The 13,963-nt window shown below is 37.6% G+C and overlaps 1 protein-coding gene across 4 annotated transcripts in view; it reads left to right on the forward strand.

Annotated features, from left to right (window-relative positions):
• ASAP2 (ArfGAP with SH3 domain, ankyrin repeat and PH domain 2) overlaps window positions 1-13,963 on the forward strand; it is a 93,751-nt gene that overhangs the window by 13,579 nt on the left and 66,209 nt on the right. For all 4 annotated transcript variants that reach the window (XM_050894347.1, XM_050894348.1, XM_050894350.1 and 1 more), the window contains exon 2: window positions 9,974-10,046. In XM_050894347.1, coding sequence (XP_050750304.1) covers window positions 9,974-10,046 — 73 coding nt within the window. The remainder of the gene's footprint in view (window positions 1-9,973; window positions 10,047-13,963) is intronic.

Consider the following 13,963-nt stretch of genomic DNA (forward strand, 5'->3'; position numbering starts at 1 on the left):
GTTCAAGACAGTTGTCACTGGAACTTTATCTTGTTATCTATGTTACTTTATTTTACATAGTGATATATCTTAGGATGTTGAAGCATGTAATACTAAATACATGGATATCAGGAATTGGCTAGTGCAACTGGAAAATTAAACAAATAATAAATAAGGGAGTTTTATTTACATACCCTTTGTTTAAAAATAAGCCACTGTAAAGAGTAAGTGCATCAAGTCTATTAAGTTGCTTATGAGATCTGTATTTAAAGTCCAGTCATCTTGTCTTTGAAAGCAGATAGCTGCAATGTTGGTGGTGAAATTATGAAAAGAGAAGGAAAATATATTTCTCAGTATAAAAATTGGTTAATGCAGGAGGTGGATGTGTTCTGGAGAAATAGTTGGCATAAGTGGCCTCCATTCTTTTCTCTTAGGCAAGAGGTTTTATTATACAAAAATGCTTGGTGTCTGCCCCCTGCTTAAGTATCTGTTGCATTTCCAACTTCATGTAGTGAGGGAAGCATGTGGAAATTGAATGATTAATACACAGATACAGCACCTTTTTTGTTCAGTGTGCAACAGTATCATGTAGTGACTTGTATTAATGATGTAACACTTCGTAGGCTCTGAACCTCTGATTTGGGATTTCTCTTTACTGATAGAAGTAGTTTGTTAGAGAATTCTGATTTTTAGGCATCACTTCTTTGTTTTAATAAAAAATAAAGTCATTGTACAAAGTCATCATGCTCAAGTGTGTTTCTGTATACAACATAGAGCAATGTCAAATTTTCCCATCTTTTACCTTTGCAACAAGTATTACCTTTTACTTACAATTATTAATTTCCCAAAGCAGCAGTATTACCTCCTCCTACCATGCATACCCTTAGCTGTACGCACAATAGCGTAGAGCCGAAATGTTTACTACATTTTTCTGCCAGATAGACCAGTGCTTGTTCAAACAGATTGCCTTGGCATTGGGCCCACAAGAACCACAAACCCAGATGTTGGAGAAATAATGCTTTTGTGGAAAGGACTTTGCAGAGACAATTCTGCCATAAACCTTGTCCTTCTTATTGCATGTCTGTCTCTGTACCTTCACAGTCTCTTAAGCAGACAGGTCTCACGCCTGAGAGCTTATTTATACAAATTAACTGTCATAGCTGCTGTAGAATATAATGTTCTGGAACATTTCTTCACATGCACACTCCAAATAAAGTGATTACCCAAAATTAAAGTTTTTAAAATTACTGTTCTTCTAGAATATGTTCAGAGGCTAGAATGCCTTGCCCCAGAATACGCCTATGAGGTTTTTTCCACCCTTTCTATCAGTCCCTCCCTGAATGTGCCAGGTGATCAGTGGAAGGAAACTGTAGAGGGTTTAGAAAAGAAACTAATACATGGAGGGAGGAAATGATATAACAGTAGGAGAATGGAAAGAGGATTTTGGAGGGGGATAACGTGATTTAGGAAGTTTTTTACCACCTTCTGTAACAGAAAAGTGGATTGAGGCCAGCAGTGTAGACAGTTCATTTCTAATAGAAAAATAACAAACTGAGATAGAATGTCTGTGGATATCTCTGATCTTTTGAGTCAGAGAGGATGAATTACAGCAAGTATCAGATTGCCTGTACAGATACACCAGAAAAGCCAAACAATTGTGCTTGATGGGTACGAATATTCAAAACTTGCTATTGTTACTTTTTAAACAAGACTAGTCCAGTAAGGCATAAGAGCTGATTCTTTCTTTGCCGTCTCTACAGTAATTATTTGATCACTTCTCTTTTCCTTACTAACTGACCAAGTTTCTTCCTGCGTCATTTTGTTTTTGGGAAGGACGTTTCTCTTTTGTTCAGCATCTGCAGCAGCCTCTGGCATTATTACTTATTCTGAAATACTGGAATGGGTGAAGTACAGAGTGATTTATGGCTGTTGTATGTGCTGTACTTTTATGCAAATTGCTAAAATTGAGAGTGAGATTAGTTTTTTTTTTTTAAAGATATAATGGTTAAGATAATTGTTTATATTGGATCTAAAGTCAGTATGTTAATATTTTATTTGTATCTTTGTCAGTTAGATGTGCAGTGTGGGGAAGAACACATAGGTTCCTGTCTCCAGGATTATTTTTGAAATGGCTTGAGGATTCATTTCCCAAAATTTTGTTACTGCTTTAGGAGTACTTCCAAGCATTTTTTTTTGTTATTGTTCCAATAGACTCTTTATTTCTTTAAAAAAAAAAAAGGAAAAAAAATTGATTACCTTGAGACTTTTCACAAATTCAGATCCAGTTCTGTGAATACTTTCAGCAAAAACCTCATCCAAATAACCAAAAATGTGAAATAGTTAATTTTAGCCTTTCTAAAATGAAGCTGCTGTGGGTAAGAAGAAAGGAATGTATTAGAGTCTTTCAACTGTTTTAAATAAAAAATAGAGCAAAGACGATGGCCGACCCCTTCCCCTTCCTCTCTCACTACTTCCCACAGTAGGCTGTCGTGCAGTCAGGAAGGCACTCACACTGAGCTGTGAGAAGTCAAGTTTAGGTTTTTTTTTCTTTCCCTTGTTTGGAGTTAGAAAACTTGGGCTTCTTGTTTCTCTTGAGAATAGCCTGTTTGGCTATGTAGTGTTTCTGGTTGAGAATCTCTCAGTCTTTTCTTTTTAAACTGCTGGAAACTGGGAGATTATCCTGGGGAAGGACGTGTATGTGCTTTTCGTTGCTTGCTGCCCTAAACATCTGCTGTTGGCCGCTACCAATAGAAGATATCGGGTTAAATGGAGTGTTGATCTGACCCAGTATGGCTATTTTTCTGTTCCTCTACAGATAAATAATTATTTTCTGGGCCACAAAGAAATAAGGCACTGCTGTAAGGACGCTTACATAAGATAAAGACCCAGACTTCTGCTGTAAGTTTGGCACAAAAGATGTTTAATGAACAGCAATGAAATGTTTGAACATTGTATTTCCCAGTGGGCTTAAATCTTTCTAGGCAATGTGAAATGGACTTGAACAGCTTTATTATTATTATTACTATTTTAAAGTGTCTGGGCAGATTGTGGCATACGAAGTAGGATGTAAAATAACATTTCAGGAAGTTTCAGTAACCTCGGAGTGATTTCTTCCTGGTAAGATGGGTTTGGTTCTAATTAGTTGGCACGTTTTATTGTTCAGAGCAGAAAGCTTTGAAGCAGTTAAAATGGAAATTGGCCTTTGGCAAGTGAAACTGGACCTTGTTCCTACATGAGGAAAAAAGCTTTGCTACTGATCACTGATAGTTGTGTCCTTCTCTCTCTAGTGCTCTTTTTAAAAGCTGTGTTTTCTTCTGTTTATTTTGATATGCTTGTCCCCCTCCCTAGTATACTTATTGCAGACATGTTTGTTGCTAAATTCTCATCAGGCATATAGAACTTTAAAATATTTTGTGTAATGATTTGAATTGCTGCATCTACACCCTGTATGGGCCTCAGAAATGCATTTACTTCATTATTGTAATTTTGAAATTTTCAGCCTGTGGCACCCCAAATACCTAATGCTTGTATTACTGAATACCTTGTGAAAAATACATTAACGGTGTGTCCAAAGCGTATTTGATGGGTGCCAAAATGTTAGCCTTAACTTGCTAGGAAAAAAACAACATGAATTACAATTTAAAAAAATTTCACATATTGCAGGTAATTTTAGGGTTGGGGTTTTTGTGGTGTATATGATCTTGTGTGGTAACTGCACAGAGAGATAAACTAATTGATGATACAGCAAGAAAAAATGAAAAATTACAGATTTTTCAAGAGTAGCAAATAAACTTTAGACGTCTTTTGTAATTGTTTTCACTGTGTAGCCTTAGGTTGTAAGGTAAAACAGTTTTCAAACTAAGTCATATTTCTATGCCATTTTAAGAGAGATTAGCTATGCATTTTGAAGAAGAATATTGATACGAGCACGAGGTTTGATAATAAATTTCCTAACATTCATGTATTTTAATCCAATATTGCCTTTTATTTAGAAGCCTTGAAATTCATGTCAAGAGAAAAAGATCAATACCAGGCTGATCATAGCATATTTGTTTTAGACTTGTCAAAAAAGTGATCTCTATGATCTCTAGATATGCTACAGCAACACCACATAGATTCTGGTATAAAAAGTAACTTACCTTAAAAATGGTTTCAGAAGATTTACATTAGAAGTCACATAAAAGTAAATGAACAGAAGACATAAATACTGTGTTTGGAAAAATACTGCACTGAAAAGGGCACAGTCAAGGTCGCTTTTGAGTTTATGTTCAGTTCACCCTGCATAGCACCACTTCTACAATAATGTCGCTTCTTTTCTGATGTACTGTATGGAATTTGGTGTTTTTCCCTAAATCAAAATTATATTTACTGTTTTTAACAAGAGGGAAGTCTGAGCACTCATCAGTAGAAACTGACTGGGACTATGAAAATGATTTATATGGCCTCTGACTACATTGCACTGAAGTAAACAGATGCCAAAATAAACAGTCTTGCAATAGAGTTTTCTGAGTCAAAACTAGAAGCATTACATGAGAGGACAAAATGATCCCACCATCTGAATTACATGGTCACTTTTCTTCTGGTTCAGAGGTTTACTGGGCATTTTAAGTGGGTAAAAAGAAATGCTACAATATGCAGTGTTAGAAGCCATTTTAAATTTCACTGCTTCTAACAGTGTACTGAAAGTGCACAAAGCAGTTGAATTAGAGGAGGGTAGCATTTTGGCGTGTGCGTGCGTCAGTGTGGTGTGTGTGTGTATTTATGAAACATGCAGGATTAAAAAGTCAAAGTATAATAAAGCTACAGCTGTATTTAAACTGATTTCTAAGGGCTAAGATTTGGACAAAGAAAAGGATGAGAAAATATGAAGAACAGTACTAAAGACAAAGAGCTAACATTTTCAAATTTTAGGCTGAAATGACTCCTTTGAAATACTGGTTGTGAATAGGCACCAATGTCTTTCAATTAAACAAAGGCAAAGTCTCCCTCCCCATTTTTTTCACTTATAAGCAAGACTACAGTATTAAAGATACAAAGTTTTTCAGTATTTTGTCCATTAGTCTGTAGGCATACATAGCCACTCTTAAATGCGGCATTATCAAAAGATTTCACAAAGGAATGGAGGACTAGAAGAAACCTCCTACAGGAGCAAGTCTAGTTTCTCACCATGATAGGAAACAACATAATAATCTTTCATAAATTTATTCAGGTCCCTCTTAAAATGGCTAGATATCTGTTACCCTTTATCTCCTGTTTGGAAGGCTTTCCAGAATTGGATTTGTTTTTCCCAATTTCTAGTTGCAGTTTGTTCCGGTATGGCTTTTACTCAGCTGTTCTTACGCTAACATTGTTTTTTACCTTAAATATTTCTTGTGTTTATCCCTTTTTCTTCTTTGTTACCACCAGTAAGGAATTTAGGTAGGACCCTTTCCATTCAGGAGAGAGGAGGCTACTTGCAGCCTGTCTGTCAGGGTAACTGAAGAAGCACAAGGTATGGGCAATCAGTGCCGTATTATCCAAACAAAATCCTATTGATCATTAGTTCCCTATATAATAGCCCAGACACTTTGGGTGACTGGGGACTGTTTCAGGAAGTCAGCCTGTTCTTCCTACATTTTGTGCTTTTTAATTTTTTTAATTATTTTTTTATTTAAGCATGTTGTGCTTTTTATTTATTTATATTTGTGTAATGAGCACATTCCAGTTCCCTCTAGTTATCTGCTTGAGCTAGCCAATTTTAAGTTTGCTACAGTTTATTCCCAATAATCTAATTATAAAACCAGAGCAGTTCAAGAAAGACTTTTTATTCCATTGCATACTTCGCATACTGGTGGATGAAAGCAACACCTACACTGCCTCCCATTTTGTGTGTGTAATTTTTCCGTAAGTGTTTATCAGAGTCAAAAATGCGGTGGTTCAGAGAGACATGTAAGCTGTCAAGAGCAACATTTTGGACCTACACCTTTTTTGCATTTCAAAGAGTATGTCTATTCAGTGACTTTTGTTTGTTTGTTTCCTTGTTGTTGGTGGAAGGAGATCTCCTCTATCTTCATGTTTTTGTTTTTCATGGCTGTATCGCTTTGGCACCCTGTGGTGATTCTGCAAGCATCTGGTAAGCCAAACCCCTTTATTCTCCTTCGTTTTTTCTGACTGATCTCCCACTACGTATATGTATTTTTCCCTTGGATACACAACTTTGCAGTCTTCACTGTTGAATTTCTTCCCATTCTCATTCATCACATCAATTAATTGAATCAACAACAAAACACTCATATTTTTAAAGAATGAAACATAGTTTATTTTTGTGACAGTTTATTCATTTTGCTAATTACAGTACTCTTTTAGGTTTTATATGCAAATACAATTGCATGGAGTACTGACTGTCACAAATTACTTCAATTCCTCACTTTTTTGTTTTTTCTTTTTTGACTGGGAGAGGGAAGAAATAACAAGTTGAGTCCATGTTGTCTTGATACAAAGGTAGGATACTTTGCTACTGGGATAATTTTTCTCTGTTTTTCATGGCTTTGGAGTAGATCATCTACCTGAACAGAAGCTGAGCTGAGTCCTCAACTAGGAAAGTCAGTGTTAAGTCAGTGTTAGTCAAGGTGGTATTTAGTCTGCTTCAGTCCTACTGGTTCCCTGGATGTTTCAGCATCATTCTACAGACTCAATGTCTGCTATCACCGTAAAAATGTGGTAGCAGTTTCCAGACAAACTGAACTTACAAAGCGTGTTCTGTTGTGGTGAATGAATATGTGAAGAAATGTTGAGACTAATGTAATGTTAAGGGTTAAAAAAAAATGTAGGTGGTAGTGACAGCATAGTAAACATGCTCGCCACACTCATGCAGCTATTGAATTCTTGTTTGGAAATGTCTCTGAAGGATTCTTCAGCAGGAGCACCTGTGTATGTTGGTCCTCCTACTCATTCCTAGTTTTCCCATTGTCTTGTCCATTGGGTTGTGTTGTATCAAGGGGCTGCCTGATAGCCAGAGTTGGAAAGCTGACCCAACTGAAAAATAACTTTTTTTTTTTCCCCTCCTTGCATCATTTTAAACAGATCGCTTCTCTCCTGTGGTTTACGACACATCCCTGCAAGCAGTTGCACTGGCACAGCTCAAAAGGCAGGCAGGGGAAGAAGGGAGGACCCAAGGAAGCCTGACCTGGCAGTCCTGTACATTTTCACCACATTAGGGCTTTAGGTTTTGCTTGTTCTGTTTGCCCTCAGTACTGTCTGTGGGTTGTTTTTTTTTTCCTGTCATCCTTGTTTTGAATTTTTATGTGGACTGGCTGGCTGAGATAGCTAAATGCTTGAATTGTCATCACTGGTGTGTTAGGGATGTTAGCTATCATTTCTGTTGGACCCTGGCTATGCTGTGCTTTACGAGTTCACTCTTCTACTGCCTAATCCCAGTGAAAGCGGGAGTTGGTTGAGAGAAGTTGCAATGCAAAATGATGACTTTGTGTCCTGGTTTCGGCTAGGATAGAGTTAATTTTCTTCCTAGTAGCTGGTATAGTGCTGTGTTTTGGATTTAGTAGGAAAACAATGTTGATAATACACTGATGTTTTTAGTTGTTGCTAAGTAGTGTTTATACTAAGTCAAGGATTTTTCAGCTTCTCATGCCCAGCCAGCAAGAAGGCTGGAGGGGCACAAGAAGCTGGGAGGGGACACAGCCAGGACAGCTGACCCAAACTGGCCAAAGGAATATTCCATACCATATGACATCATGCCCAGTATATAAACAGGGGGGAGCTGGCTGGGAGGGGTGGATCGCTGCTCGGGAACTAACTGGGCATCAGTTGGTGAGCGGTGAGCAATTGCATTGTTTTGATTAGTCTAATTCTTTTAGTCTTATTATTGTCATATTATTATTATCATTATTTTTCCTTCCTTTCTGTCCTATTAAACTGTCTTTATCTCAACCCACGAGTTTTTTGTTTGTTTTTGTTTTTGTTTTTTTTCTCCCCCATCCCACTGGGGCGGGGGAGTGAGAGAGCAGCTGCGTGGTGCTTAGTTGCTGGCTGGGGTTAAACCACGACACTTTGGTTGAGGAAGAGGACTTGAAGTTTTTCTCTTGCTGAGAGTCTGTGCTTTCTGACTGAGGCAGTCATGGGCCAGAAGATTTTATGAATCCATAGGTCTATCTGGATCCCTGACCACAGTAGTACAAGTGGTTCATAATTCATCCAATGCATTTATCAGTCCAGTACTTCTCTTTTTTAAGAAGTACTATCTTCTTTTTTTTCTTTTCTCCCTCCCCCAAACTAAGGTGCAGAGACTAAATAATTTATCAACTGCACACACAAATCTGAGACTTAGCTGGGAACTGAATCTATAACTTTTAAGTCTCTGGCCGTCAGCCTTCTCTTTGGACTATTATTTGTAATGCTTGTAGTTGGAGACATTCCTTTCGCTTTGTCTCCAAGAGCGTAATTGCCCTTCGATGCAGTTGTCGATGAAGTTATCATTCCTCTGTAGTCAGCTGATCAGATGGTGCTTTTCTGAGATTATTTTTAGAAATCACTGAATACACAATGAGGGAGTTTACTTTATGTACTCCCATCCAGACAGGTGACTAATCTAACCTTTGAGATCGCACTGTATACATGTTTGTTATAGTGGATACAATTCAAATTGCTGAAGAGGCTGTGTGTGACTTTATGGGCTTTCTTTGGGTTTTTTTTCCCTTCTCTGTACTTCAGAATTCCAGGTGAAAAGGCCTCTGCACTTCTCCTGCTAATATGTTTCAGAAGTGAACTACAAAAGTACTGGAGGATAACTGCCAATGGATATAGCAAGTACCATGACACTATAATGTTAATGTTAAGGCAACATCTAAATCTGTTGGTTTCCATGGAATGCTGCAAAGATTTTGCCCAGCTATTTGTGGTCTGAATGGATTCAGTTTAAGAATACTCCCATAAATATGAGGGATAATATTTCTTGTTGCATTCAGTATGTTAAAATGATTGGATAGGGTCCTAGGGACTGACTTATCCACATCATTTCTCTTACACAAGTTATTAACAATAAAACAATGGTAGGTCAGATGTGTAGCTGCTGCTATTCACTGAAATCTTTTGAATGAAAACTGGAACGAATTTGTTTGCTTTTTTAGCATGTATCATGCTAAACAGCTCTTGGCATAATGTAATTTGTAGTGTTCAGTATTGTTCTTCAGTGGGGTCTAAAGACATCACTATCTCTGGAACTCATACTTAAATTTTCTTGCAGTCTCAAAAAGGTTTTTTCTTTTTTTTTTTTTTTTTTTTTTTTTTTTTTAAATCCTTTGTACAACCATAATTCTGCTTCTCCGTTCTGGAACAATTGTACATTTTTGGGTCTGCCCATATTTCACTTCAGTAAGCAAAACGGCTGCCTGCGTCCACTTCTTTCTTTGAAACAAATTGGTTATAAGTGCTTGAGTATTCTGGACAGGATTTAAACTTGAATTTTATGTTGTGTTGGTGAAAGCTTTGCCTGGTGATAAAATGTGTGAAAGATATTTGAGACATAGGCAATTTACTTCGTTCAGCATAGCAGTGAGAAAGTTCATATGGTTGGGAGTGCAATTAATTAACTAAATTATCCAGGAAAACTGAAATTAAATTCCATTTTTAATATTCTGCCTGGGGAAGTGATATTGCTTGTTTCTTCAGCAGTGTCAGAACATACGATGGGTTGAAATTGTTTTAAGCTTTTTTAATAATTTAACATAGGAAGAACATATTGTTTAAATAATTTCATTTTGGATGGTGCTGGATATATGTGATGCTGGTCACCAGCAAAAGAGGGAAGATGTATTTTTGAGGACAAGGGAACAGAATAGGTTGTATGGATGGGGGTGGGAGCAACTGGCAAGTAATTTATTAATTACAGAAATAAAGTTAACTAACATAATAGTGTTATAATTACAGAAGGTTTCCAGGGCACAGGTTTACCAGAGGACAATCCAGTATTTCATATTTAATTTTTCTCTTTTTTTTTTAGGCTCTGGATGTTGACCGAACTGTTCTCTATAAAATGAAGAAATCTGTGAAAGCCATAAACATATCTGGTCTGGGTAAGTACATAATAATTCCTGGTAGTTTATATTGGTGAAATTGGAGGATTTAAACAGTCAGTCGTCTTACTGAATGAGAAAGAGTTACACGGGTAACTCTGAGAAGAGAAAAATGCACATTTTAAATAGCAGTCTTGAACTAGCTACTTGATCATGAGCTCAGTAAGCATGAAATTTTGTGAGGTAGCTGAACCTATCTAGCTGGCATACTGCTACCAAGTGGGGAAGCTGTGCTTTCCTCTTTCCACCAGATCTGGGCTACCTGCTCCTTCTGCCACCCCTGGTGCTTGGCAGATCCCTAGATGAGATTTTTAGCTCATATAAAGCTGCATATGCAGTGAAATCAGCTGGGATTAGATGAGCACCTGAAATGGTAAGGCATATGTATCATTGAGAGCTGAGGGCATGGGAGGAGTGAAATTACTCTCTTTGGCAGCAATAAGAAGCTACATTGGCTCTACTGCTTTGTGAAACCTTACCCTTCCTGGTGGCTTCCAGTTATGTGTGTTGATAACTTCATGACGAGAGAGAGCTGATGAGCTGCAAAGTCAGATATTTCTCTTACAACACTGATAAAAATGCAAAGAACTATTGCTGTGTGCATTTTTATGTGTGTGCCAATCTCATGGAGTTTTGTGTGTTTATCTTCTTTGAAAAAATAACTGAGGCTTTTGTTTCTGTGGATCAGCAGCATTTTGTGAATAAGAAACAGCATTTGTTTTTGTGGGTAAGAAACAGCATTTTGTTGGCTTTTGTTCTTGCTTTGCAGTTCATAGCAATTAGAGCTAACAAAAACTATATTATATGCAAAATAGATAGGCCTGGTGACCTTGGAGAGCCACCAATATCTGACAGAACTTGTGGGCATGTTGGTGTTCAGATACAAGGTTATAACAAGAACTGCTGTTGTGGTATAATTCTTATCAGCTAATTGAAAGGAAGTTCCTTCTTGCCTAACGCAATGAAGCTGTTATCTTTGGATCGTGGAGGGTCCAGTTTAAGATTAATCTGGAGCTATGTCATCTGTTACATATTTATTTGGCACCCTTCTTCTTGTTTTTTGGTTGGGTTTTTGTGGGTTTTTTTTGTTTTTTTTTTTTTTTTTTAATTTTTGAGTGCTTAACTGTGCCTTATAATCAGTGTACTTTTTAGAGCATTGTAGCAAATCACTACAGTTTTTGCATAAAATCAGTACCTTGCCTGGTTTTTAAATTCATGCTGCCCAATCTTGACAATAAAGGTTTGGAGGCATTTCTCTTCCACCAGCAGAAATGTCACTAACCCAGCCACTTGCCAGCCCTTGGGGTTTCTTTTGACAAAACAAAAACTGTGGCCCTGCACTTATAAGAACACAGTTACTGGATTTTTAATATAGGTTCCCTGAATATTAAGTATACGTGTTTTGACTTTCTTTTTTAACGTGTGAATTTAGAAACTGTTATGGAGGATTAGATAGTGACTCCAATTTGTACCTAATTTAGTTTCTTTAAAAAAGCTTCTAAACCCTCAAACAAACCTGGCTCAGATTTCTTTTTTTGATAGATTCCAAACCTTTTGTTTGTAGAGAAACTTTTAAAATCCATCAGGAAGAAACCATAGGGCAGGGAGAGTATTTTGTAGGGTTCCATGAAAAAATATCATTTTGTGTTCTTCAGAAGCACTTGTGGAGTACTAGCTCAGCTAATAGTATTGCTGCAATAACTACCATCAGTATTCTGGGGAATGTCTCAGAACTGCTGTTGAGCTGCTGGTTTGTTGCCTTTGTTTAATCTGATACATAGATCCAGAAGAATGGTCCCTAGGATGCTGGGGAATAGAAAACTCTTGGGGATGCTTTATGGAATAGAAAGCTCTAGTTTCCTAAGGTAAAAAGTCAGCATGGTTCAGCTGCTGATTGCATATCTAACTACTACAATTAATGGTAGCAGCCTTTTCACCTTGTTTTCATGCAGTGGCAGCCTTCTCTTTTTGCTGTATGAGTTGTGCCCTGACCTCCACCCTCACCTGGGTTCAACTACGCTAAGCTGGATGCAGGAAGCAGTAAGAAAGGAGAAAGCAATATGGAAATAATTCACCTTACTGGGTAGCTGTGTGAACTAGAGGAATTGCAACCTGCCACATCCTGTCTTTTGCTGTCTGTGCCAGTTCGTTCAAAGCTTATTCAGGTGTGTGTACGTCACACAATAGTATTAGTTGAACATCCTTATTTCATCCTGCAGCTCAAGTGGCAAAAAGTTGGGTAAGTGCTCAGCCCCTGCTGTTGATGCTGAGGAAAAATAAGTACAGTTCAGTGCTAGGACTTAGTTTTTAAATTGAATGGCTATATGCAAACTGTCTTTTACAGGCTGCAAATTCAAGCGCTCAAGGTAGAAACTTGTAGAATTAATGTCGTTTGTGTAACTTCAGTTCTGCATGTACGTTATGACAGTCTGTAATTACACAATATTATACCACTACTCCACAGGGTTTTAGTTTCATATATTGGAAATTAAAGAAAATTTGTAGCTACTTGAGAAATAAAGTTCTTGAATGGCTGTCCAAATAAGAATGTGAACAGACAGGCTTGTTTTATGTTGGAGTGTGCTAGATTTATTGAACAGGTTGTATTACTAATTCATAGAAATCTGGAGAGAGGACATTGCATCAAGAATCCTTTGGATATTAAATGTGTTGATGTGTACAAAAGGGCTTGAAATGAAACTGGATCATTGCTTGTTTGAACAGATTAGTCCTCTCTAAATAATCTTCAGGGTTTATGCTGGTCTCATGTAATGACCAGGAAAGGGTCTTTGTTCTTATTAATGCATTATTTGTTTTCTAGGGTGTGGTTTTTTTTCCCTGACTTCCTTTGAAGTGTTAGAAATTGGCCACAACTAGAATAAGAAATAGGCAACATTAACTTTCTCAGGTGCCAACTTGGTGTGCTTTGTCCGTGTGCTCAAGCTTGACATGGTCACTAAGCTTGGGTTCAGAAAGACTTTTTGTTTTATTCCACAGATCAAATTGACAGGGACTTCTTATGCCTGTCTACACAAGCAAGTAATCTGGTGTCCTAGGAGTGAATCAGTAGGTCGAAGTAGTTAAGACTTAGGCCCCTCAGATTTCCTTTATATTCGAATCAGGGGAACTTGCTTTAGGCTTAGATTTCATCTCATTCCCTGGGCTGAATAACTCCCCAACACATGCAGCTCGAAGCTTTCTGAAGGGCAGAAGTGTTAGGTGTGTGCTGGATGACTTGGATTGGTGTAGCCCACACAGTGATTCAGAACCTGCTGTCTCTGTTAAGCACTGGACCATTTCTGGGGCAGAGCTTCTGGTTTCGTTGTCTCAGAAAGGAATGTAGTTGTGAACCAAAACTGCTTTGAGAACTGAACTGGCCTGTGGTAAATGCAGACTGCTAGGATTTGCTTCAGATCCCCACTGCTGCTCTGAATCAGAGAGCTAACATAGATACGGGTTTCGTCCTCATCTGTAATGTAGTTTGTAGTCCCATTTCCTAAGATGACCTGAGAGTCTTATTTGATCTATTGCCTTCTATTGTAGAGATCCAGGACTCTCCCAACACACTTGATGTCCTCTGTTTCTTTGTTTAGCACACAGTTGAACATAACAGCACACATTTAAAATTAGGGAGTATTAATAAAAGACTCTACAAGTTCATTATAGGACTTGGGAATTGTTATGCAGTCTCGGTGTGGTGCAGAAATATTGTGGGTCTTTCTAGAGTGGACACCTGTCAGATGATTGTCTTGTCTTGATGACGCATTGTCCTTTGTACAGCATGTGGATAGATACACGTAAACTGGAGTTAGTGAGATATGTCATACTTCTGGCATATCAGCATTAAAATATAAATAATAAATGTTTATTGTATCAAGTAAACATTTTTAGCAAGAAATCTTCTGAAAAGTTTTTTC

Source organism: Gymnogyps californianus, chromosome 3 (assembly GCF_018139145.2).
Source record: "Gymnogyps californianus isolate 813 chromosome 3, ASM1813914v2, whole genome shotgun sequence".
Taxonomy (NCBI): Eukaryota; Metazoa; Chordata; class Aves; order Accipitriformes; family Cathartidae; genus Gymnogyps; species Gymnogyps californianus.